Genomic DNA, 26,914 nt, shown 5'->3' on the forward strand with positions numbered 1-26,914 from the left:
AATGAATCATAGAGCAAAGGTTGTTACATTTCACACTCCCGGAGCCCAGCCTCTTCCCCCCCCCCCCGAGTTCATACAGCAAAACTTCTCAGAGGTGCGCTGAGCTGGCCAAGGTCGAAACAGCAGATAAGACAGGATCCTTTCCCATGGAATCGGCTCCTTGCAGGTATTGCCTGGAGGGAAAGAAGTCTAAACACTACACGATTAAATATGGCGTTACTTAGGTTAAAACAATTTCTGACAATATGATTGGTTGAAGACTGAGAGGGTGGGTGGAGTGAATGCAGTTTGAGACTGAGAGTAGAGAGAAAATTTCTAGTCAGAAGAAAGCAGGCTATCTGTGTGCTGCCTGAATATGTTGAAGTGTTTATGAGAGAAATATAACCTGTGTGGAACCTGAACTGAGCATGTTTGTGAAAGGACACTCAGTCAGGGAAAGAGAGGCCAGCTGTGTGAACGAGAGTAAATGAAGTAACTTTAAGAACTGAGAACTACGTTTATGAAACCGATACGCTTCTCGAATAAATAAAAGCTTATTTTTGTTTTGCTATAGCAGAACAGTGTAGCTGTCATTGCTATATCCCATTCCTATCTTCAGGGCCACATAGAACCACGAAGGAGCCTGACGCTTAGGAACGTTACCAAAGGGAAAATTTAAATAAAATATCTTGGAATAAAATATTCCGGGTGGCAGCAGACTACCCAGAGGGTTAAGGGATAGATTAAAAGAAAAATCTACCCTAAAGAAAGTAAAGGTCATAACATCATCCATCAGCAGATAGAGCTGAGTGTCATCCGCATACCAGTGACAACCTAGCCCAAAGCTGCGGGCTAACGGGGCAAGGGGGCACATATAGATGTTAAATAGCATCGGGGAAAGAATCGCCCCCTGAGGGATGCCACATACCAAAGAATGGTAAGCAGACATCTGTTCCCTGAGTGCCACCCTCTGTCCTAGATTGTGAAGGAAGGAGTTCAGCCATTGCAGGGCTGTTCCACGAATCCCCACATCGGCAAGGCAATGGGTCAGAAGATTATGATTGACCATGTCAAACGCTGCTGTAAGATCTAAAAGTATCAGCAGTGCCGACCCACTCCGGTCCAGGTGTCGCCGCAGATCATCTGTGAGGGCAACCAGAGCTGTCTCTGTACCATGGCCAGGCCTGAAGCTGGACTGGAATGGATCCAGGATAGAGGCATCACCCAGGTATACCTGCAGCTGTTCTGCTAACGCCCTCTCAATTACTCAAAGTTATCTCAGAAGTCTCAGTCAACTTGAGAGGAACAATCCTTAGTGAAACTACTCCTTTTTAGCTCTCCAGAGAGCCAGCTAAAAAGAAGAAAGCAAACAAATTAAGTAACTGCAGACAAAAGTATCTCCTTTTCAAGTACAACACAATTCTCTCTCTCATTGTCTCACAGCAAACATAAGAAGGGGGTGGGAGTAGAAGACACTCTGTTGTGCCAGCCAGGAAAAAGGTGGGGAAATAGCTTCCAATGCTAGAAAAAGAAACTTTTCAGCAAGTTGACGAAGCCAAGCAAGAAGTGAGAAGGGAAACAAAAGGGAAAAGGTGGGAAACTGCCTCCAGAGCTAAGAAAAAACCCCACTTCTTAGAGCAAACTGTATCCCAGCAACACCAAGAGAAGAGGCAGAGTGGAAAACACTAAAATCTTCACAGCTATTCTGCTGTGTCTGGAAAGAAATGGGCAGAAAGTCAGCTTCATGGCTGCAATAAAAGGGAGGAAAGTAGGGAAATTCTGCTGTAGCAATGCGCATAGCATACTTGCTGCAGAGGAACAAGTGCAGGGAAAAATACCTCTGCACTAGAACCTACAACTATATAGCCAAGCTTTTAAGGTTTCCTCAAAATCTGAAAATCCTTTAAAGAGTTATGATGACCTCGTCCAATCCTTAAGGCCACTTTTGGTAGGTGCTCGAGAGGGAAAACTGGTCAAGACCAATTTGTCATCTAAACCTTGGTTTGATCAAAGCTGTATTTGTGCTAAAAATGCTTTAATCTATGCCTGTAAGCTAGCACTGAGAGCTGATGAAAAGACCAGACAAGATGCATATCGTTCTCTTTCATTTTTAAAAAAGAAGTATAAATCACTGGTTGCCCGCTGTAAGAAAGAACATACCAGAAAACTGTGGGCCAATATAACTGAAGCAGCTACGAGCAAAAACTCAGTGGTGTTCTGGAAACTAGTGTCAAACCGCGCCTCCACAGCCGCCTCCCCCTTGGCTTCCGCTATCCCCCCAGATAAATGGACTTCTTTTTTCCAAAAAATGTATGATGATCCTATTCAACCCCCTCCTGCCCTAACAATAGAAAATCTGGCCAAATGCCCCCCAGTTCATGCTGAAGAGGTAAAAGCTTATATTAGCCAGTTAAAGAATGGAAAAGCCCCTGGGCTTGATGGAATATCTCCAGAATTACTAAAAACAAATAAGGACTGGTGGGAAACTTTCCTAGCCTCCCTATTTACTTATATTGATGAAACCGGCTACATCCTCAATGATTGGGGAATGGCTACAGTAGTCCCCTTCCATAAGAAGGGAAAGAAGGAGGATCCATCCAATTATAGACCAATCAGCTTACTAAGCATTGTAAGCAAGTTGTCTACAAAACATCTGCTGAAGAAATTTTTAGACTGGCTAGAACAGGAGGATATAATTGCTGATGAGCAAGCTGGGTTTAGAGCTGGCAGGTCAACAATAGATCACTGCCTAGTAATGCAACACCTTGTAGAGAAATACGCTACAGGAGACCAAGCATCACTTTACCGGGCATTTGTTGATTTAAAAGCAGTTTTTGACACAGACTCTAGAAATGGACTTTGGAGGAAACTGCAGGCCTCCTCTATTGATAGGCGACTGCTGTCCCTTTTGGGGGCTATGCACAAGCAAACTGCCCTGAGTAAGGTGCAGCCGAATTGGGCATTTGACTGACCCCATTCAAACTTACAGGCAGGTGTGTCTTCTAGCCCCCTTTCTGTTTATCTTCTACATCAACAATTTGGTAAACCTTTTGAATGACCCTGGATTGCACCCTCCCAAATTAGCAAATAGGCACATTCACGTACTGCTCTATGCAGATGATGCTGTATGACTTTCTAGGACCCCCATAGGGCTGAAACGAGCCCTAAAAAAATTCTCCCAATTCTGTGATACTGAACACCTTCTAACTAATTACCAAAAAACTAAGATCCTGGCTTTCGGTAAAAATCCAAAGATCAGACGATGGGAGCTTCAGGGGCATCAGTTAGAACAACTTACCAGCTTCAAATATTTGGGTGTAGTTTTGCAAGCCTCAGGTACCAAAACAACACATAGCAGCTTCATTGCTGATGTGGGAGAAAAAACAGCACACGGTATACTGAAATTCTATCGTTCACAAGGGGGGCAGTATGTACCGGCTGCACTCAGTTTGTTTAAAGCCAAACCATTGGCCCAATTAGTATACGGATCATTCTTGGGGCTGCCATCCTCCTCTTTCTCTCAACTTGAGAGAGTGCACTCCAAATTCCTTAGAGCTCTATTACAAGTGCCCAAATGCATGCCTAACTCATGGGTTAGACTGGAAACAGGAATGTTAAGGGTAGAGGCCAGAATCACCATCCTTTCAATTTTCAAATGGCTGTCAGGACGTCTAAACCCGCAAGGTCTGCTCCCTCTGTTATTCCAAGACAATCTAATTGGCAAAAGGCAACTCTGAAATCCCTGGGAAAATTGGGTCTTTCCCCTCAAAGTTTGCTAGTCATGGGGTTAGACCGAGCAAAATCACTCATTAAGCAGAGAGTGACAGACATTGAAAGACAAACATTTTCTTAGAGCACCAGGTTTTATTTCTTCAGATACTACTAAATATATTGCCGCTCCTGCAGCCTATTTTTACTTTCTTGAATCCAGTAACTCCAGAAGGGCATTTGCTTTAGCTAGAAGTTCAACTCTACCCTCTGCCGTTCTGGAAGGAAAGTTTAAAGTTGTCCATTACTCTCTTAGGCTTTGCTCCTATCCCCTAAGAGAAATTGACTCAATGGAGCACATCTTCTTCAACTGCCCAAGTCATAGTAAGATTAGAGCGGAAACCATCAGTCCATTAGTAGAAAGATTCCCTGGAAGTTCAAATAAAATCAAACTTGATTATCTTTTGTCTGATCGGAATCACCAGACACCATGTCAAGTAGCAAGATTCTGTGCCCAGGTCTACAAGCAACGTAAATCACATAAGGCAGCTTAAACAACTAATTTATGATGATCTTATTTTTTTACTCATATATTTATTCATCGTTCTTCCCCAGTATCCAGTCTCAACTGCTTTTAAACTGATTTGCAAATAGTTTTATATGTACTGGTCGCAGACTGTAATAATAAACTTGACTTGACTACCTCTGCACTAAGAACAGCAGAAATACCTGAACCTACTTCATGGGGTGAAATATCCTAGCTACCACCAGAAGAAGCTGAGAAATGGAGAAAAGCGGAGGGTGTGGTGTCGGTGTTGAAGAGAATGATAGCACTTTGAAAGAGCTCCGTCTCGCCCATGCCTGAAATTTAAAATTTATGTTGAAAAGGTAAAGTAAAAATATTTACCCTTCCAACGTAAAGATACGCTAAGAGATCCGAAAGGCAGATTCATATTTATTAAAGGCACTATAGAAAACCAAACTTACACATTTGGCTCAATTTATGCCCCAAACCAAGACAGCCTAATGAAATTCTAAAACAAAGTTCATTAGAATACACATGTATCACTTAGTATAATTTGCTCTAAACCATATTTTCATAACAAACCCACAGAAACAGCAGCAACATAATCTAAGAGTATAATGGAGAGCAACAAATAGAAACAGAATGATTAAAAGTATCCTGCTCACTAGGTTGGAGGCAAGTTCTGACGACATCAGGGCCAACAACAAAGATTCTCAGGTCAAACTCCATGGTCAAGTAACAGATTCCAAAATCAAAGACTGTGACCCACCAAGGCTCAGGCAGCCAGAACCGAAGAGCTCACCAACAGCCAAGTCCAGAACACCACAATTGTGACTAGCTAATCCCATGCTAGCTGCGGCCTTATAAAGGGAGTTTCTCCTACAGGTGAGGCTGGGTTCATTAAGCTTCTTTCTCCAAGCTGGCTCATCTCTGCTACTCAGGAGGAGTAGATCAGATCCTGTACTGGCTCTCCTGACATTTCCTCAGCAGAGTTCCCCTTGCTATATGGATATCTATTGAATGTACATTGTTAGTCCTAACTGTAGCTTTTGGAGAAAGATAAAGAGCATTAATGGCATTTTAGAATTGGTCGCCAAAACCCATTTTTGAAGTAAAAGTTTTAGATATGGTATTTCCACTTAATCAAATGCCTTCTCTATATCAAAGGCCAGAAGTAATGCAGGGGTTTTGTATGCTTCACAGAAATTAATTATAGTTAAAGTGTTACGTGTATTGTCTGGTCAAGGTGAATGTAGTTGGTTATTTAAATTTAGACAATGTTTTGGCAAATATGCTTGTAAAGATCTTTTGGTCTTGATTCAGTAAGGGTATTGGTTGAGAAGATTTAGTATTTGTAATATGGTTGTCCTTTTTTGGAGTAACTACTATTTCAGCCTCTGACCAAGATAGAGGGATGCTACCTCCTAACATAACAGAGTTGCATGTGGCAGTTAGTGGAGTTGGACCACTGTTGGGAGTAGATGGCAATTGGACCACTGTTGGGAGTAGATGGAGAAACTCTGGTGCAGGACAGAGAAAAAGCAGACAGGCTTAATGACTTTTTTGCCTCTGTCTTCTCCCTGAAGAACTCAGGCACATCTAGAGATAGTAGAAAATGTGGCAGGACACCTGAGTGGCTAATTGACATTGACAGAGAGGTAGTGGAGAGGCATCTGGCTGTGGGGTTGGAAAACTGTTGGAAGTCAACAAAAGGGGGGGGAAAGGGAGGGGGGTTAGAACTGGAATATTTAAAGGAAATTGATTGTAATAGATATTATAGAGTTTTCTAATCCAATAAAAAAAATTTAAATAAAAGAGAGGCATCTGGCTGCACTGGATGAATACAAATCCCCTGGGCCGGATGGGGTGCACCCAAGAGTGCTGAAAGAACTTTCCAGAGAACTTGCAGAACCCCTGTCCATCATCTTCAAGGCCTCCTGGAGGACTGGGGATGTGCCACAAGATTGGAGAAGAGCGAATGTTATCCCAATCTTTAAGAAAGGGAGGAAGGATGACCCGGGAAACTACAGGCCGGTCAGTCTGACTTCTGTTGCTGGGAAGATATTAGAACAGATTTTAAAGGGATCAATCTGTAAGCATCTGAAGGACCGCTCAGTGTTCCGGGGAAGTCAGCATGGTTTTGTTCCTAACAGATCCTACCAGACCAACCTAGTTTCCTTCTTTGATCGAGTGACCAGCTTACTGGATTGGGGGAACTCTGTTGACGTGATTTATCTGGATTTCAGTAAAGCTTTTGATAAGGTCCCCCATGACATTCTGATGGGCAAACTGGAAGACTGTGAAGTAGACTATAGGACAGTTCGGTGGATAGGGAACTGGTTGGAGGACCGCACTCAAAGAGTGATGGTCAACGGCGTTTCATCAGATTGGAGGGAGGTGTCCAGTGGGGTGCCGCAGGGCTCGGTTTTGGGCCCGGTACTTTTCAATATTTTTATCAATGATCTGGATGAAGGAGTGGAAGGGCTGCTCATTAAATTTGCTAATGATACCAAATTGGGAGGGGTAGCAAACACCCAAGAAGATAGAATTAAAATTCAACAAGACCTGAATACTCTGGAGAAGTGGGCAGCTGTGAATAGGGTGCAATTCAACAAAGACAAGTGCACAGTATTACATCTGGGCCACAAAAATGAGAAGCACAAATACTGGATGGGGGATACACTTCTGGGCAGTAGTATATGTGAAAGGGATCTTGGGGTAAGAGTGGAATGTAAACTGAATATGAGCAGTCAGTGTGATACGGTGGCAAAAAAGGCTAATTCAATCCTGGGTTGTATCAAAGGGGCCATAGCATCGAAATCGCAGGAGGTCATAGCCCCTCTCTATACTGCCTTGGTCAGGCCACACCTGGAGTATTGTGTGCAGTTCTGGAGGCCTCACTTCAAAAAGGATGTGGACAAAATCGAGAGGGTGCAGAGGAGAGCGACGAGGATGATCAGGGGTCTGGAGACTGAGCCCTACGAGGAAAGGCTGAGGGCCTTGGGAATGTTTAGTTTGGAGAAGAGGAGGTTGAGGGGGGGACATGATTGCTCTCTTTAAATATTTGAAAGGCTGTCATTTGGAGGAGGGCGGGGAGCTGTTCCAGTTGGCAGCAGAGCGTAGGACGCGAAGCAATGGGCTAAAACTACACGCACAAAGGTACCGGCTGGATATTAGGAAAAACTTTTTCACCGTCAGAGTAGTTCAAAAGTGGAATCAGCTGCCTAGGGAGGTGGTGAGCTCCCCCTCACTGGCAGTTTTCAAGAAGAGGCTGGATGAATACTTGTCAGAGATGCTTTAGGCTGATCCTGCACTGGGCGGGGGGTTGGACTAGATGGTCTGTATGGCCCCTTCCAACTCTATGATTCTATGATTCTATGAGTTGAAAGTAGGTGAATGTATTTTTTTTAAAAAAAATTTGACAGGGAATCCATCCCTGTCTGAAGCTTTGTTATTTTTTTCAAGGATTTGATAGTGACTGTAACATCTTCTGTTGTGACTGGTTGGTCCAGATATTGTTTATGTTCTTGTGAGTTTTTTTTCCAAATTCCCTGTGATGATAAATAATTTAAAATATGATTAGTGTCAGGATTGTCTGATGTACAAATGGTTTGGTAGTATTCAGCAAATACATCGGCTAATTTTACAGAATTAGTTTGAGTTTTTCCTGGGTGCCTTTAATAGCTTGTATAGAATGTGAGGAGGTTTTTTCCTCTAATTTTCATGCAAGCAAGTTTATAGATTGGGTGGCCTTTTTTGTGTTCATCTTCTAGTTTTCTTATTCTAGATATCATTTCATTTCTAATGTTTTCTTTTTGCTCTTCATGACAGGAGGCAACGGAGATTAATTTCCCTCTAAGTACCACTTCCATAGCATCCTACACATGGATTTGAGGAATGCCACATAGTTTGTTTCTATTGTTTAATTTCTAAAGAGACTTCAGAAGAAATTTATTTGTTAAATAAAAGTGATTTATTTAGTTTCCAATTTGTTTGATGTCATTTATTCTCAGTGTACATTCTGTCCAAGCATAGTCTGTCCACAACTTGTCACCAATCCTTGATGTAAGAGTTTGACTAATTAATTTAGGAGATAAGAATATGTCATTTAAATATGTAATTTAGAAGATAAGAATATGTAATCAATCCTTATGTATATATTGTGGATAGAAGAGAAGTATGTATAGTCTATTACCAATGGGTTTTGAAGATGTCACTAGATCAATAGATAAAGCCTAAGAGCCATTAATTGATCTTAGCAGCTTAGTAACTGTATTGTTAATTTTAATTGCTTTGACATGATAGGCAGTAAAATTTAAAAGGTCATTCAGAGAGGAGTGATACAAATGTTTACTGCTGACACATTGATTTACCCATGCTGAACGAAAGCAGAATTGAAAGCCAAGAGAATCAAGTGTACGCTGCATGAAGACAGCTCGTCAGGTTGTTTTGATCTACAAGCAGCTCTCCACACTGAAAGCAGTGAAAGCAGCTTTCTCAGTAATCATGCTTTGCGGTATTATCCAATACAATTTTTGAAGTTTGTATATGTACACTCACACATTATGCATTTATATTTTGTATCACTTTCATATTTATCAAAATACTTAATTTCACAGGTCAAGGGATGGTGTCATGGAAATTTAAATAATAATAATAACTGTGCTTATATACCGCTCTTCTACACATATTAGTGCCTCACCCAGAGCAGTGAACAAGTTAGTGTTATTCTTATCCCCACAATGGAGCTGGGGCTGAGAGGAGTGGCTGACCCAAGGCCACCTACTGAGCTCATGTCAGTAGTGGGATTCAAACCAGTAGACTGCTGATTATGGTTTAGAACACATACTTTGTGAAACATATGCATTCTAAATAACGCTGTATGAACATCACTGTAGTTCTTTTTCTAGTATGGTGTATAACTGGTGCTTTATCTTTGACAGCCAATTAAAAATAGTGAACAGTATCAGATACATGTTCTGTAATTGTTAGCAGAGACCAAGGATGATCTGGTCATGTAACTTTTCTTGTCATTTTTACTATCCGTATCTCTTATCTTGCAGCTGGGCATAGTGGTACTTTTGGCTAGGTAGAATGTCACATGATTGGAAATAGTAAAAAAGAATTAAATTATGATTGGTTTGATATTTATCTTTGTTATCATATGAAAAGTTCTTAGATTTCTGCATAAGATAATATATAAAAATGGTAATCCAAATAGCAGATCAGGGTTTTGGCCAAAAGAAATCTCATGAAGATCTAGGCAGGAAACTTACCCTTGTAATATGTGCTACGGTAACTTGAATGCATTTCATCGTTAATCTGACTGAGTTAGATTTCATTAAGAAATGTTAGGAAACTTAATTCTTGTTGTGTTCATCTGTTCTATTTTTCTATGTTTTATTTAAATAAACATTTATATTTTGATACCTCACGTAATGAAAACGACTAGCGTTTGTTAATAAAAGAAGCCATTAAACTCTTAGGAGGAGTCTGTCTCCTGGTTGGGAGAGTGCAACAAAAACATACATCCCGTTTATTTTGTACTGAAAAGCAGTTTCTCTAAAACAGAGAAGCGTGTTTTCAGTTCTCACTTGAAGGTTTCAAGCTGCTCAGGATTTAAGATAAAACCTTCAACCCATCTCTACCGAGTATTTAATACTTTTTACTTAATGTTTAAAAGTTATGTTTAATATTTATGCCTAATATGATTATAGAAGCAAGACTATTTGAATTATCTATAAACTTATTTGAGTTGGATTGTTAGTAAAATTACAATTTTATGAAATTTTTACCATTTTATAACATTACAACTTTGTACCAAAAAAGTTTTGCATGTAGAAGAGGTTGCCAAAAATAAAATTCCCCCTCCCCTCCCCCTCCCCCTCCCCAGACGAAGACGAAGACGAAGACAGCGACATCGACAAAGACAGCGACAAAGACAAAGACAAAGACAGCGACAAAGACAAAGACAGCGACAAAGACAGCGACAGCGACAAAGACAGCGACAAAGACAAAGACAGCGACAAAGACAAAGAGCGACAAAGACAGCGACAAAGACAGCGACAAAGACAAAGACAGCGACAAAGACAGCGACAGCGACAAAGACAGTGACAAAGACAGCGACAAAGACAAAGACAGCGACAGCGACAAAGACAGCGACAAAGACAGCGATAAAGACAAAGACAGCGACAAAGAGAGCGACAAAGACAAAGACAGCGACAAAGATAGCGACAGCGACAGCGACAAAGACAGCGACAGCGACAAAGACAAAGACAAAGACAGCGACAAAGACAGCGACAAAGACAGCGACAAAGACAAAGACAGCGACAGACAAAGACAGCGACAAAGACAGCGACAGCGATAAAGACAGCGACAGAGACAAAGAGCGACAAAGACAGCGACAAAGACAGCGACAAAGACAAAGACAGCGACAAAGACAGCGACAGCGACAAAGACAGCGACAGCGACAAAGACAGCGACAAAGACAGCGACAAAGACAAAGACAGCGACAAAGACAAAGAGCGACAAAGACAGCGACAAAGACAGCGACAAAGACAAAGACAGCGACAAAGACAAAGAGCGACAAAGACAGCGACAAAGACAGCGACAAAGACAAAGACAGCGACAAAGACAGCGACAGCGACAAAGACAGCGAGAAAGACAGCAACAAAGACAGCGACAAAGACAAAGACAGCGACAAAGACAGCGACAGCGACAAAGACAGTGACAAAGACAGCGACAAAGACAGCGACAGCGACAGCGACAGCGACAAAGACAAAGACAGCGACAAAGAGAGCGACAAAGACAAAGACAGCGACAAAGACAGCGACAGCGACAAAGACAGCGACAAAGACAAAGACAGCGACAAAGACAAAGAGCGACAAAGACAGCGACAAAGACAGCGACAAAGACAAAGACAGCAACAAAGACAGCGACAGCGACAGCGACAAAGACAGCGACAAAGACAGCGACAAAGACAAAGACAGCGACAGCGACAGCGACAAAGACAGCGACAAAGACAGCGACAACGACAAAGACAGCGACAAAGACAAAGACAGCGACAAAGACAGCAATAAAGACAGCGACAGCGACAAAGACAGCGACAAAGACAGCGACAGCGACAGCGACAAAGACAGCGACAAAGACAAAGACAGCGACAGCAAGAAAGACAGCAACAAAGACAAAGACAGCGACAGCGACAAAGACAGCGACAGCGACAAAGACAGCGACAAAGACAAAGACAGCGACAGCAAGAAAGACAGCGACAAAGACAAAGACAGCGACAGCGACAAAGACAGCGACAAAGACAAAGACAGCGACAAAGACAGCGAAAAAGACAAAGACAGCGACAAAGACAGCGACAAAGACAGCGACAGCGACAAAGACAGCGATAAAGACAGCGACAACGACAAAGACAGCGACAGCGACAAAGACAGACACAGCGACAAAGACAGCGACAAAGACAGAGACAGCGACAGAGACAGCGACAAAGACAGCGACAAAGACAAAGACAACGACAAAGACAGCAACAAAGACAGCGACAAAGACAAAGACAGCGACAAAGACATCAACAAAGACAGCGACAAAGACAAAGACAGCGACAAAGACAAAGACAGCGACAAAAACAGCGACAGCGACAAAGACAGCGACAAAGACAAAGACAGCGACAAAGACAAAGACTGCGACAAAGACAAAGACAGCGACAAAGACAGCGACAGCGACAAAGACAGCGACAAAGACAGCGACAAAGACAAAGACAGCGACAAAGACAGCGACAGCGACAAAGACAGTGACAAAGACAGCGACAAAGACAAAGACAGCGACAGCGACAGCGACAAAGACAGCGACAAAGACAGCGACAAAGACAGCGATAAAGACAAAGACAGCGACAAAGAGAGCGACAAAGACAAAGACAGCGACAAAGACAGCGACAAAGACAAAGACAGCGACAAAGATAGCGACAGCGACAGCGACAAAGACAGCGACAAAGACAGCAACAGCGACAAAGACAGCGACAAAGACAAAGGCAGCGACAAAGACAAAGACAAAGTCAAAGACAGCGACAAAGACAGCGACAAAGACAAAGACAGCGACAGACAAAGACAGCGACAAAGACAGCGACAGCGACAAAGACAGCGACAAAGACAAAGACAGCGACAAAGACAAAGAGCGACAAAGACAGCGACAAAGACAGCGACAGCGACAGCGACAAAGACAAAGACAGCGACAAAGACAGCGATAAAGACAAAGAGCGACAAAGACAGCGACAAAGACAGCGACAAAGACAAAGACAGCGACAAAGACAGCGATAAAGACAGCGACAGCGACAAAGACAGCGACAAAGACAGCAACAAAGACAAAGACAGCGACAAAGACAAAGACAAAGACAGCGACAGCGACAAAGACAGCGACAAAGACAAAGACAGCGACAGCAAGAAAGACAGCGACAAAGACAAAGACAGCGACAGTGACAAAGACAGTGACAAAGACAAAGACAGCGACAGCGACAAAGACAGCGACAAAGACAGCGACAAAGACAAAGACAGCGACAAAGACAAAGACAGCGACAAAGACAGCGACAAAGACAAAGACAGCGACAAAGACAAAGACAGCGACAAAGACAAAGAGCGACAAAGACAGCGACAAAGACAGCGACAAAGACAAAGACAGCGACAAAGACAGCGATAAAGACAGCGACAGCGACAAAGACAGCGACAAAGACAGCAACAAAGACAAAGACAGCGACAAAGACAGCGACAAAGACAAAGACAGCGACAGCAAGAAAGACAGCGACAAAGACAAAGACAGCGACAGTGACAAAGACAGCGACAAAGACAGCGACAAAGACAAAGACAGCGACAGCGACAAAGACAGCGACAAAGACAGCAACAAAGACAAAGACAGCGACAGCGACAAAGACAGCGACAAAGACAAAGACAGCGACAGCAAGAAAGACAGCGACAAAGACAAAGACAGCGATAAAGACAGCGACAGCGACAAAGACAGCGACAAAGACAGCAACAAAGACAAAGACAGCGACAAAGACAGCGACAAAGACAAAGACAGCGACAGCAAGAAAGACAGCGACAAAGACAAAGACAGCGACAGCGACAAAGACAGCGACAAAGACAAAGACAGCGACAGCGACAAAGACAGCGACAAAGACAAAGACAGCGACAGTGACAAAGACAGTGACAAAGACAAAGACAGCGACAGCGACAAAGACAGCGACAAAGACAGCGACAAAGACAAAGATAGCGACAAAGACAGCGACAAAGACAAAGACAGCGACAAAGACAAAGACAGCGATAAAGACAGCGACAAAGACAGCGACAACAACAAAGACAGCGACAAAGACAGCAACAAAAACAGCGACAGCGACAAAGACAGCGACAGCGACAAAGACAGCGACAAAGACAGCGACAAAGACAAAGACAGCGACAAAGACTAAGACAGCGATAAAGACAGCGACAAAGACAGCGACAACGACAAAGACAGCGACAAAGACAGCGACAAAAACAGCGACAGCGACAAAGACAAAGACAGCGACAGCGACAAAGACAGCGACAAAGACAGCAACAAAGACAAAGACAGCGACAAAGACAAAGACAGCGACAGCAAGAAAGACAGCGACAAAGACAAAGACAGCGACAGCAACAAAGACAGTGACAAAGACAAAGACAGCGACAGCGACAAAGACAGCGACAAAGACAGCGACAAAGACAAAGACAGCGACAAAGACAAAGACAGCGACAAAGACAGCGACAAACACAAAGACAGCGACAAAGACAAAGACAGCGATAAAGACAGCGACAAAGACAGCGACAACGACAAAGACAGCGACAAAGACAGCAACAAAAACAGCGACAGCGACAAAGACAGCGACAGCGACAAAGACAGCGACAAAGACAGCGACAAAGACAAAGACAGCGACAAAGACAAAGACAGCGATAAAGACAGCGACAAAGACAGCGACAACGACAAAGACAGCGACAAAGACAGCGACAAAAACAGCGACAGCGACAAAGACAGCGACAAAGACAAAGACAGCGACAGCGACAAAGACAGCGACAAAGAAAGCAACAGCGACAAAGACAGCCGGGGGCCCCCGGGGGTCGCGGCTGCGCCGCTCCCCCCGACGCCCCCCGCCCCGCCTCCGGGTGGGTGAAGAAGAAGTGGGTGAAGAAGACATCATTTGTGCATGTTATCTATCTACCTCTTTGTGGCTGCATGGCAGACAGATGTTTGGGATATAAACTTCCCTGTGTCCCAAATACCTGGTTCCAGGTCACAGTGTTAGCAAATATGAATGCTGTGCTGTCACAGGATGGCATTGTCAACGATATCAAAAGGCACTAAGAAGTACAGGAAAAAAAACAAGGATGCAGTTTCCAAATAAGAGGATCAGTGTAGGGCATTCATCAGGGCAACAAATGATCTTAGTCTGCCATGATGAGGGCAACAATCAGACTGAAATGGATCATCTTTATGACGTGGCAACGGGGGTGGACAGGGTTGCCAAAGAAGCCATGGAAAATGGTTCTTCACCATTGGTCCCATCCCTCTTCCATCAACACTGCCTCATCTGGAGGAGATCCAACAGATAATGGGCTAATATGCAAGTACAAGCCAGCAGCAGGAGGCAGCACCACAGTGAAGCCAAGGACTATTGCTGTCTGTCTCCCTCGGCTCGTCTTTGCCTCACTTTCCTCATCATTGGTCATCTGTGGCTGGTGTCTCTGATCAAGAGGGATCACTGATGGGGCAACTGAGGCAAAGGCAAGCCAAGTGAGGAGGATAGGCAGCAGCTGCAGCACCAGGCTTTTCTGCACCACTAGACCACTGGCTGATTCTTGCCTAGCCAGCCTCATTCTAGAGTATGATATTTGCTGCTTCACCATCCTCAGCCTCCCCAGTCTTACAGTTGCTGACTCCTGCTTGTGCCAGCAGATTTAGGGGTAATATCAGAGGATGGTGTGGTTTAGGAAGGAAAGGAACCTCGGTGGCATATAATGTCATAGAGTCCTCCCTCCAAAGCAGCTATTCCAGGGGAGTTGATCTCTCTTATCTGGAGATCAGCTGTAATTCCAGGAGAACTCCAGGCTCTATCTGGAGGTTGCAACCTTACCCAGTCTCCTTCTCTTCAAATCAGCTCTGCTGTTCCCTCCTGTATGCTTGAACCGTCTCTCCAAGCACCTGCTGACACTTTAGTCAAAACCCTCTTCAGATACCAATACTTCATGCAGCTTTCCAACCAAGCTGTCATGAATTTTTGCATCACTGATTTTGTTCACATTAATCCACTGTTCACTGTACAAACACACACACCCTTCGCATCATTTTTGCACTCACCTTCATTTTGACCCTCTAACTGAATTGGTCTATGGGAAGCAATCCTTAAAGTGGATTCTTTTTTTTGGTTTATTATATATATTAATCGGACATCTCTTAATTTTTTTTTCAAATAAATAAACAAACAAATAACTGAAAAAATAGGACATATTTTTTTATTGTTACTTGGAGCATCCAGCCAGGTAACTCCTCTTCACCTGAGGCTAAGTCCCAGGCTACCAACAGATAATTGTTGGGGTGGAGGGAAGCGAAAAACATGGTCTGGGTGTGCTTTCAGTCCCGAGTCTGCAGAAAACTGCAGCCTGTTTTGTGCTGTTCCGTGAGCATATTGGCATAGAAAGGGTTAATTGAAGGGTGCCAGTCCAGAGTTTTCATTTCTAAAATATTGTTCCGGAGTGTCTCTAACACATGCCACTTTTTTTGTGGCACTGGCATTTCTTTAGTGCCCGTTCCGGGCTGTTTTGTGCTGTTCCGGGAGCTTTTTGGCATGGAATGGGTTAATAAAAGCGGGGCAGTCCAGAGTTTTCATTTGTAAAATATTGTTCCGGAGTGTCTCTAACTCATCCCACTGTTTTTTGTTGCACTGGCATTTCTTTAGTGCCCGTTCCGGCCTGTTCCGTCTCGTTCCGGCTTTTACCCTGTCCCTGAAACTTGCAATACATATTTGTGTGAACCCAGGGAGGACTTGTAAAAAGAAGTGATTCGTAGCTGAGCCCTTACAATATCAACATTAGGTTTCCGATTTTTTTTAAAGCTAGCAGAGGTTTTGTAGACGCAGCTTTTTCTCCCAACCAGGCTTAAAAAAAAATATGCACAGCCTCCCCACCCCCCGCATTTAATTGCACATAATAAATGCTACAATCCTGTCCACCCCGCGCTCTCCTAGCTAGACTTCTTGCACTCTCCCCTGCCCCCTTTTCTTGCAAGCTCTCGGTTGCCCGCACCCCTTTTTCTGCCAGGTTCTGCACGCTGCTTCTTGCTGGACTAACGCCTCTTCTGCGGGCTGGAGGAGGGAAGCGCCCTCGCCTGAGCTGGGCTGCCTTTCCCACCACAGGCACCCCGCCCAGGAGCTGTTTGCAAGGAGCCGGCGGCGGCCGCCGGAACGCCCACAAGCAGCAGGGACCCTTCTGTGCCTCCTTCACTTTCACGATGGAGGCTCCTGAATGCTTCTGCTGGTTGGCTGGGTTGGTCATAGCTGGGAGGGAAGGAAGGGGTTAGCCGACCTACACACATGGGAAGGGAGGCGCGTTGAGGACATCCTCCACGATGCAAAGCCGGTAGTCAGCCGAACTGCTGCCCCGCCCAGGACCTTGGGGTAAGAGAAACGGAGCCGAGAGTCCCAGGTGCAGCTCCTTCTTTCCCTACTTGGTCGCATTCTCTCTGCTGCAGAAGTTTAGTGTTTAAAACCGGCGGGGGGGCTGGTGGCTAAAATTGTCCTTATTACTCTCCCTAAGGAAGCTTAGACCTGGATTGGTCAGGCTAGCCCGATCTCGGAAGCTAAGCCAGGGTGAGCCCTAGTCTGTATTTGGATGGGAGGCCACCGAGGAAGTCCAGAGTCAGGCAGTGGCAACCCACCTCTGAAATCGCTTGCATAGAAAACCCTACTGGGTTTCTGTGTCTGACGCACGCGCTCCATCCCTCTCACTTCCCGTATAGGATGGAGTTGCATACTGGGTATGTTTTGGCTCCACGTCAGCCCTTCCTTTCTGAATTAGCTCTGTTATCCTAATCTTATTTGATGCTTGTTTCCTTTCTGCTTTCTTTTCCATTGAGTGGCTTTTAGTGGAGTTCAGCTGTCCCTTCTTATTTATTAATTTCTTAAGTACAGTTTCATCTAGCTCTTTCTTCCAAGATCTCAGAGTGGTGTAGGTAACCCCTCCCCCCTCCATTTAATCCTCACACCAACCCTGTGAAGTAGGCTAGGCTGAAAGAAAGTGACTGGGCCAACGTCACTCAATGAGTGTCATCGCAGAGTGAGGAACTGAACCTGGGCTTTCCAGGTCCTGGTCCAACGCTTAACCACGACACCGTGCTGGCTTTCTTCCCTTTTGTAATATGCTCATTATACCCCTTACTTGAAAGTGTATTGAGGGTGAACCTATTTGTAGGGGGGAAAATATGCCTTCCTTCCCTTGGTTCTTTCCTTTGTGTGGCATCTCCAGCCTTTGACATTCTGAATTGTGAAATTCTGGAAGCAAATTAGATCGAGGATTTATGTGGCCATGATTTGTTCAATATTATTCTGTTAGAACTAGTTTCAGAGTTTCAGCTTTGAAAACTTGAAGAGACTTCTGGGAAAGCAGCAGATAATGGTTCCTGTTCATGTGTGTTTTAAATCTGACTTTTTCATTTCTGTAATGGATCAAACTGCAGCTGTTTCTCTTTCAGCCTATATATTGAGGCAAGATATCCAACCACTTCTCTTTTTTCAGTAATTTGGCAAGATTTTCTCTATGCCTTGCCTGCTGCTGATTTTTGCTTCTGCTTCCAATAAACTGGGGGGGGGCACTCTCAGCTGCATGACTCCCCCTTTTTGCATTCTTTGAAAGAATTCACTCCCTTTGTAGGGCTGCTCAGATGGTTCAGAACTGAAGCAACTGCTGTCATAGTAACCCAAAGATACTCAGAACTTATGCATGTTGGATAAAAGCTACGGGTTGTTTGATTACTTCATTTGTTTACTTCATTTACCCCCTACCTTACTCCCCAATGAAGACCCCAAATCACTTACAACATTATTTTCTTTTTATGTCTTCTAAAGGTTTGTTTATTTATTACATAATTATCCTCTCCATTTTATCTCCACAACAACCCTGTGAGATAGGTTAGGCTCTGTGTGTGTGACTGGCCCAGGGTCATCCATGGCAGAAGGTGGATTTGAACTTGAGTATCCCAGATCCTAGTCTGATTCTAGAACCACTACACCATGTCGGGTTGCTGCCACATGTTAACTGGAGGCAGGGTTTTGCTTTGGGGCATTACTGGGTGGGATGGGAGCAGGGCCGGTGCCAGGGTTTCTGGTGCCTGAGGCGAGATACCTACTTGCACCCCTCACCCTATGCTCCGGTCCTGCGTGATGATGTCACTTGTGACATCACGCAGGAGCGTCCCCCCTCACCTGAGGTGGGTGGCAGCGGCGAAAGGGTAGGGAGGCAGCCCGCTTCCCTGCTCGCTGCCGCGCTGCCTGGGCACCTGGCTCACCGGGAGCTGAGCTGAGGCAGGTGCCTGCGGCGAAGGGGCAGAGAGGCAAGCGGGGACGCGGCTCGCTTCCGGGTTGGGAGGGTCATCAGTCTGCAGCACTGGGTTAATGGGAATGTCCAGTCGGGTGCTATGGGAATCGGAGCGTTAAGGACTAGTGATCCAGCATAATATTGCCCAGGAAGAAGTTATAGAACGAAACGGGAATTGAGAATTGCGCGCACAAGCCCGTCGGCAATATGCAATTTGGCTACGTTGTTCCATTTTTGGACTGTGGACTACTTATCATTGCAATCTGTTCCTGATGCGTCTCCGAGCACTCCGGTCCCTACATAGTGGACATTGCTCATTTGAGCTATAAATTCGGTAGCATTGTGGATGACAGATTTTGTACACAGTATTTATTGCATGTATTTATTTATTGATTGATGTATTTATTGCACAATTTTGCACTTGGCACTTTACATAGCATTAAATACTAAAAGTTGTTTATGATACAGTATTGATTCCCCGGTTGTGTGTTAGCAAGTTGTTTCTTTTTACCGGTGGAACTCCTTGGTTACTCCACTCCTAATACCAGCTGGGTTAAGGCGGGATGAGCATTGTCACCTGCTCCACTCCTGATCCCAGTTGGGTGAAGGAGGGCGGGCATTGCCACCTGCTCCGCTCCTAATACCTACTGGGTTAAGGCAGTGGGTGGTAAAAGACGCCTGCTCTGATTCTGATCCCAGCTGGGTGAAAGGGGGTGGGCATTACCACCTGCTCTGCTCCTAATAACAGCTGTGTTAAGGTGGGAGGGGAAATTCCACCTGCTCCGCTCCTAATACCCACTTGGTTAAGGTGGGGAGAGGGCATTGCCACCTGCTCTGCTCCTAATACCACCTGGGTTAAGGCAGGGGGTGGGCATTGCCACCTGCTCCACTCCTAATACCAGCTGTGTTGAGGTGGGGGTGGGCATTGCCACCTGCTCCACTCCTAATACCACCTGGGTGAAGGTGAATGTGAGCATTGCCACCTGCTCCGCTCATACCAGCTGGGTAAAGATGGGGTGGGCATTGCCGCCTGCTCCACTCCTAATATCAGCTGGGTTAAATTGGGTGGTGGGCATTGCTATCTGCCTCACTCCTAATACCAGCTGGGTGAAGGCGGGAGGCGGGCATTGCCACCTGCTCCTACCCTGCTTCCGGCTTGGGCTTAAAATGGATAAAATAGTTGGACAATGAAGAAAGCTGGAGGCGAGTTTTGTGGATACCATGGCCAGCCAAAAAGACAAATCAGTGGGTTCTTGATCACATCAAGCCTGAATTCTCCCTAAAAGCTAAAATGACAAAACTGAGGCCATCGTACTTTGGTCACATCATGAAGAAGACAAGACTATTTGGAAAAGTCAATAATGCTAGGAAAAGTTGAAGGCAGCAAGAGAAGAGGAAGACCCAAAATGGCTTGTCTCGGTAAAAGATGCCACGTCCTCCAGTTTGCAACTCTGTTAATGATAGGCTGTTTTGGAAGTCTCATTAATAGGGTCGCCATAGGTTGGAGGTGACTTGATGGTACATAACACACACACATAAAATTAATGTAATGAAAAATTGCCCCATGGCCAGCTAGCCAGTTGGTGCACATGACATTCAGCTGTACGCATAGTATTTCAGACTGGATGGAGCTGTGGGTGAGACAACAATGACATATTTTTCTAGCAGCAAAATACTGGAGTTTAATACTGGGGTTTGCTGTTTTATGCATTGCTCTGTTCTACTATCTTTGTCAATCTACTTAACCTTACAAAGATATTTTGCTGACAAAATAAAAAATGTTTCTATAGTTTGAGCCCTGGAGAATCTAAAAGTTCTCCAGAGAGCAAGCTGGTGACCCACCATGGATATAATTGATCCAAAGACATAATTCACATGCTGTGTATATTCTCTGACTTGTGTATCCATGTTCTTGGTGGAAAGAAGCCCATAAAAAGAATGACATGCCAGCTTAGTACTTAAGATTAAATCTCTGAAGCTTCAAGGAAACAAAAGGTACACCACTGGAATCAAGGGAAAGCCAGAGAAATTTCTCTGCAAGATAAAAGCATTGGAATTTGACAGTTTTGGCTATAACCCATGTTCAGTTTGTTGTAATTAGGGGTTGTACTGAAATTTCACTGTGGACAGCCCATTATACACAGAGAACAAAAAAGATTACTTTAGCAAAAATGGAAAAGACACTTAACTATCTCATTCTCAACCTAAATGTACTTAAACCTCTAGATCAGAAAACAGTACATTTAATCCCAATGTCCTTGGAAATCTACTTTTAATATATAACAAAATGAATCAGAGCAAATTAAAGACTAACAGGTTAATTGGGGCAATTAATTGTGGTATAGAGACCTCTTTAGATGCATAAAGTGAACCTTCAGTTGGCATGCATATATGGCCATGAAATGCCAGTGATATGAGCAATAAAATATCTATGTAAAATTAAAATGTATACAAGATAAACAAGTGACCATTCATAACAGGTGATAAAGTGTTTGAACACTCTGTTTATCTTAGAGAAATATCATATCCTGCATCTCTTCTATTTCATGGTCTTTTGAACCAATTTACAATTTTTCTCGGTATATGCTTGGATGTGTGTGTGTGTGCACATGGGTGTGTGTGCATTTGATGAAGAAAGATGTAGTCCATGAAAGCTCATGATGAAATGAATCTGTCAGTCTTTTAGGTTAACCAGAATTCTTTCTTTGGTTTTGCAGCAGGAGAATGTGGAAATATTTATCTTATTACTACTTTACATAATTACCATTTTCACTGTCCGCATGAGGGGAGGAGGATTTAGGAGCATGGATTGTGTCTGTGAGCTTAAAGTTCCTTCAGTGGCCCTTCCTGCAGTGGCTTTCCTGTGGCTTATTGTTACTATTATGTCTTAACCAAGTCAGAGTTAGGCACAGTTGAGCTCCATGGATGTCATGTATGCCTTTGCATTTGAATGAAGGAAATGATCCAGTGTATAGAGAATGCACATGTTGTGTAATGTGAAATATTTTAAAGAACTTTTTAAAAATTTATTGCAGCCACTGGTGCTGCAATTTCCAGGGTGAAATGGGGGGCTTTCTATGAAGTACCTATATTTTTTTCCATATCAAGTGTGTAAGGCATCTTGGAGGTGGTGATTTTCAGGATGAAAATGGCCCCGGGTGGGGGGTTAAATGCCTAGTCTATTAGATATGAAAAAGACATTGTCAGAATATCCTGTTAGATTCACAGTATATTACTGTGTTAAGCCTGTATATGCTTTTTCTGAGTGCATGTATTGGAATTAATGTAGCAAAATGTTCATTTCCTGTAAAAATGTTGCATTATGCAGCAGTGATCATTTTACAGGAACCTGCTGTAACTGCTTTGGCATGACTAATAGTCTAGAACTGGCATACTCTCTTCCCTTTCAAGTAGACAAGGATGCAACCTGATACCAAATGCATCCTGAACTTTTAAAGTCAGCATCCCATTCCACACAAGATGCAGACAGAGGCTGTAAGATCATGGCCTAAGGTACCTGATTCCGTTTCCTTTTCTGTATTTAAGAGTTCTGGAGAACTCAAATGCTTCCATATGAGATGCTAGTATTTTGTTGGTTCTTAATAAAGGGTATTGCATAACATTTGTTTTTGGATTTTGCTATGGACTGACATGGACACCAGTAACTTTCTCTAGCTGTCTCTCTCTTGGTTTTTTGTTGATTGATCAAGACTTCCTCCCCCCCTCCAAAGTTTGTTAAGATGCCGATTTTGATTTACTGTGCTTTTGTCTGGAGCTCCTTCCAGTAGAGAGGTGACATACACATTTAAAACAAATAAATCACTGGCCACTGCAATAAGATCAAGCTTTACCAACCAAATCTAGTCTTCTCAGACTACCATATTGTAGTGTTACTTTAAAAACGTGACAACTAGTTTAACTGTAGTTTTTAACTTTTGTATTTCAGTTCTGTAGTACTGAATTGTATCAGGAAATAACTGTTGTGATATATAATTTCCCTCTAAAATGTGTCCTGAATTTCGTGCTGGGAAAAGAGTCACAGAAACATTGATATAAGATTCCTGGAGATCTTCCTGCAAAGACCAGGGAAAGGGTCATGGCTTAGTAGCTGAGGGCACCGGTTTGTATGCAGAAGGCATCAGATTTGGTCCTTGGCATCCCCAGGTAATATATCTCAGATAGTGGATTCTAGAAAATTCCTTTCTTTTCCTGAGGCCGGAACTACACATTACAATTTGTAATGTGTATAGTTGAAATTCCCCTGTACTGAATTTCAGTGCAATCCTATGCAGAATTACTCCACTTTAAGGGCATTGAAAACAATGGGCTTAGTCTGGAGTAACTCAGTTTAAGATTTCACTGTTTGATGCTGATAGTCAGATGACAGAAGTGGGGATAGCCTGTTTTCCAGGCACCCGTGCCTCTAATTTGGAATGGGACTGGAAGTGAAGGCGTTGAGCTTCCCACCCCCCACCCGCATGGCATTTTCCTCAGAGAAAACATAGGAGTTTCATTTCTGTGCTCCCTTAAATTTTCCATTTTCCCCCTTAGGTCCTTACATCTATAGAGGAGAAGGGGTTTCATCTGTCCCATCACAATTTTCCCAACCTGAAACTGTGGCTTGCTGTGTACTAATGTACCGTGTGTACTGATGGGGTACACAAAACTTTCCTCCACATGACATAGATCCAGAGGAGTTAGCCATGTTAGTCTGTAGTAGCAAAATAGAAAAGAGTCCAGTAACACCTTTAAGACTAACCAACTTTACTATAGCTTAAGCTTTTGAGAACCACAGTTCTCTTCGTCAGATACATGGAGGGTATGAAGAAACTGGTCAGATATATATATAGGTGGTGAGGGGAGGAGGGAGTAGATGCAATCAGTGGCTTCTGATAATGGGATCAGTTGGCTTCTGATAATGAGATAACCATGCATAGTCTCTATTCAATCCGAGTCAAATTTACATATGAATTCCAATTCAGCAGCTTCCCGTTGGATTTTGTTTTTGAAAGGTTTCTGTTGAATGTCCTGGTAGATTGAAGTGTTCTCCTACTGGTTTCTCGATGTTGCCATTTTTAATGTCAGATTTGTGTCCATTTATTCTTTTGCGCAGAGGTTGGCTGGTTTGTCCAATGTACAGAGCAGATGGACATCGTTGGCACATGAGGGCATATATCAGTGATCTACAACCCATCCTGGAAAATGATGCCTCTCTCTCACAAGCCCTGGGGGGAAGACCTCTCCTTGCCTACAGACAGCCCCCCAACCTTAAACGACTTCTCACTAACAACCGTGAATTGGCTAGCAGTCACCAGCACAGGTACCAGACCCTGCAACAGACCCAGATGCCAACTCTGACCTCATATCTACCCAGGAAATACGATTACAGGATCCAATGGCATCAACTACACTATCTCTGGCTCTTACAGCTGCTTATCCTCCAACGTGATATATGGTTATCTCATTATCAGAAGTAACTGATTTCATTATCAGAAGCAAACTGATCCCATTATCAGAAGCTACTGATTGCATCTACTCCCTGCTCCCCTCACCACCTATATATATCTGACCAGTTTCTTCATACCCTCCATGCATCTGATGAAGAGAACTGTGATTCTTAAAAGCTTATGCTACAGTAAAGTTGGTGAGTCTTAAAGGTGCTACTAGACTCTTTTCTATTTTGCTCCACAGGACAAATAGTGATCAACAGGGGCTGTTTCTGGTTAGAAAAATGGCGAATGGGGAAAGGCATAAGCACCCTCTTCCTGAATCTGGCCCATGCACCTGGCAATTGAATTCCCAATAGGGAACTTGTAATCACACATCTGAAAGTCAGGCTATACAAGAAGGATTCCCTCACTGCCCTCCACTGCCTCTGCTGGCTGCTCAGCCCCTCCCACTGCCCCCCCCCCATGCTTTGGCTGCTATTACTGCTAGGGGCAATGAGGAAACTTTGCAATTGTTTTCTTTAGCAATCTCAATGGAGAGAGGAACAGCCAACTCCGTCCCTCCCTCCGCCAGCGCTCTGGGTGGAATCTGCTGTATGAAGGTAAACAACCCAGACGCTGGGTCTTAAAAAAAAAAAATAAAGTTCCATCTCTAGCACAACAAAGAGCCAAATGAGATTAGGATCTCTATGATCGGTTTATTTTTGCTGTTACTTAAAAGAAACTGCAGGTTTCCTGTGCTGGTGTGTGCGTGTGTGTGCGCGCGCGCGTGCGTGCACACACATGTGTGCCTACTGTCTAACTTTCCCTTATAAAACTAGCACCAGGATCTGGGGAGGGAAATTTAGTTTGAGAAAACAGTACAGGAGGAAAGGTTTAAAGCTCCTCTAGAACTACTTGTGCAATCAAATTAGCAGCCTCGTGTGGTTGCTTTAAAGCAGATCCCCTGCATTATTGTCTAGTTTGAGCCCCAAGCAAAGTCTTATCGTTGCCCCTACCAGTAGGTAGCAGCCAAAGTGTGGGGGTAGGGAGCAGCTGAGCAGCTAGCAGAGGCTGTGAGGGAATCCTTCCTCTACCCCAGTGATCCCACACAGCCCTGTCTTTGAACACTATAGTTCCCGGGTAAGACTGCATCACTCGACACGTTAATGAGCACGTGCCTGGTGTCTTGCTTAGCCTGACTTCAACTGACCAAACCTATGACGGACCCAGACCATGCACTTCATATCACATAGTTTTAGAGAATACAGGACTGTGCTGGATAATCTAATGGCCTGACTCATTATAAGGCAGCTTCATATGTCCAAGGCACCTTCCAGAATGGGAAAAGATCCACCCACTCTAAAAAACTGTAATTTCAATAATTTAACCATATCTTAATTCTGAGCATTCGTGTGTCTTCAGATATTCAGCAATTATTTTAAGCTCCGGAATGGCAAAGGATTATAATTTTCTGGCAACAGAAGTACAAAAAACATGCTCTTGAGCTTTTTAATTATTCCAGTTTTTTAACTGGCTGCTTGTGCAGGTAGCGCCGACTTGTAGATACTGGATTCCTAAAAGTGGGGAAATGAATCTTTTTCATTCCCCTTGTTCCATATTATGGCAGACAGGCACAGCTCTATTTCGCTAATACAGATTATTAGTTACATGTTTCCCACTTTCATTTTAAAGGCAGGAAGAGGTATGATATGAAAGATAACAATTACAAGGAAAAATCAATTCAGTTTCTAATTTCTGAGATTTTTTGCAGTTGTGTCCCTCTTTATAGCCAAGAAGACAAGGGCTGGCGTGAAAAATAAAATCCTGATTTCTTGAGTTCACCTGCTACAACTGCTTACTTTTTATCAATAATATCTCATACCTGAGATCCTAACTGTTTTCTTGTATGACATTGATTGCCTCCATGGCAACAGTCTTTGAGGTCCCAGAGAATTCTCTAAACATCTAAGCTGGTGACCATCACCACATCTTAGGAAAGTAAATGGCACTAGGAAGTTACACATGGTCTGAAAAGCCACTTCCTTTTGTCAGTCCTGAAACTAGTGCCAGTCCACTTCATTGGGTGATTCTGAGTTCTAATTATTATGAGAGAGTGGAATTAGAATGTTGTCTGACTCTGGATCTTTAGACTCTAGTTTTTGTTTTCTACATACTTGCTTTCCTGCGGGTGCTGGCAGCTGCTTTTTTATCTGTTGCTAGTTCCTCTCTGGAGACCCTGGTAGGAAATGTTGATTGCTCAGCAAAAGTGGAAGGTTCATCCTCGCTAAAGACAATCAGGTCCTGTTCCAGAGGAAAAATAAAAATGGTTCAAGTAGAAAGAGTTGATGGAAAGTGCAATTAAGAGAAGGAATTAATGGGTTTTTATAAGTGGTATGTAACATAATGTGGCATCAGAAGTGGCATAACATAAGTGGCATCATAACATAATTAAGAGCCCCGTGGCACAGAATGGTAAGCTGTAGTACTGCAGCCCAAGCTCTGCTCACGACCTGAGTTCGATCCTGGCAGAAGCCGGGTTCAGGTAGCTGACTAAAATTTGACTTGGCCTTCCATCCTTCTGAGGTCAGTAAAATGAGTACCCAGTTTCCTGGGAGTAAAGTGTAGATGACTGGGGAAGGAAATGGCAAATCACCCCGTAAAAAGTCTGCCAAGACAATGTCATGATG

At 43.7% G+C, this 26,914-nt stretch overlaps 2 protein-coding genes across 2 annotated transcripts in view; one reads left to right on the forward strand and one right to left on the reverse strand.

Moving 5' to 3' along the window:
- Positions 1–26,914, reverse strand: part of ENTHD1 (ENTH domain containing 1) — a gene marked incomplete at its 5' end in the record, with an annotated part of 69,137 nt that overhangs the window by 19,789 nt on the left and 22,434 nt on the right. The window contains one exon of the mRNA XM_054987741.1: positions 26,402–26,528. Within this exon, the coding sequence (XP_054843716.1) occupies positions 26,402–26,528 (127 nt within the window). The remainder of the gene's footprint in view (positions 1–26,401; positions 26,529–26,914) is intronic.
- Positions 16,811–26,914, forward strand: part of GRAP2 (GRB2 related adaptor protein 2) — a 118,630-nt gene continuing 108,526 nt past the window's right edge. Inside the window, exon 1 of the mRNA XM_054989434.1 lies at positions 16,811–16,883. The gene's annotated coding sequence lies outside the window, so the exon portion shown is untranslated. The remainder of the gene's footprint in view (positions 16,884–26,914) is intronic.

The sequence above is a fragment of the Eublepharis macularius genome, chromosome 9 (assembly GCF_028583425.1).
Source record: "Eublepharis macularius isolate TG4126 chromosome 9, MPM_Emac_v1.0, whole genome shotgun sequence".
Taxonomy (NCBI): domain Eukaryota; kingdom Metazoa; phylum Chordata; class Lepidosauria; order Squamata; family Eublepharidae; genus Eublepharis; species Eublepharis macularius.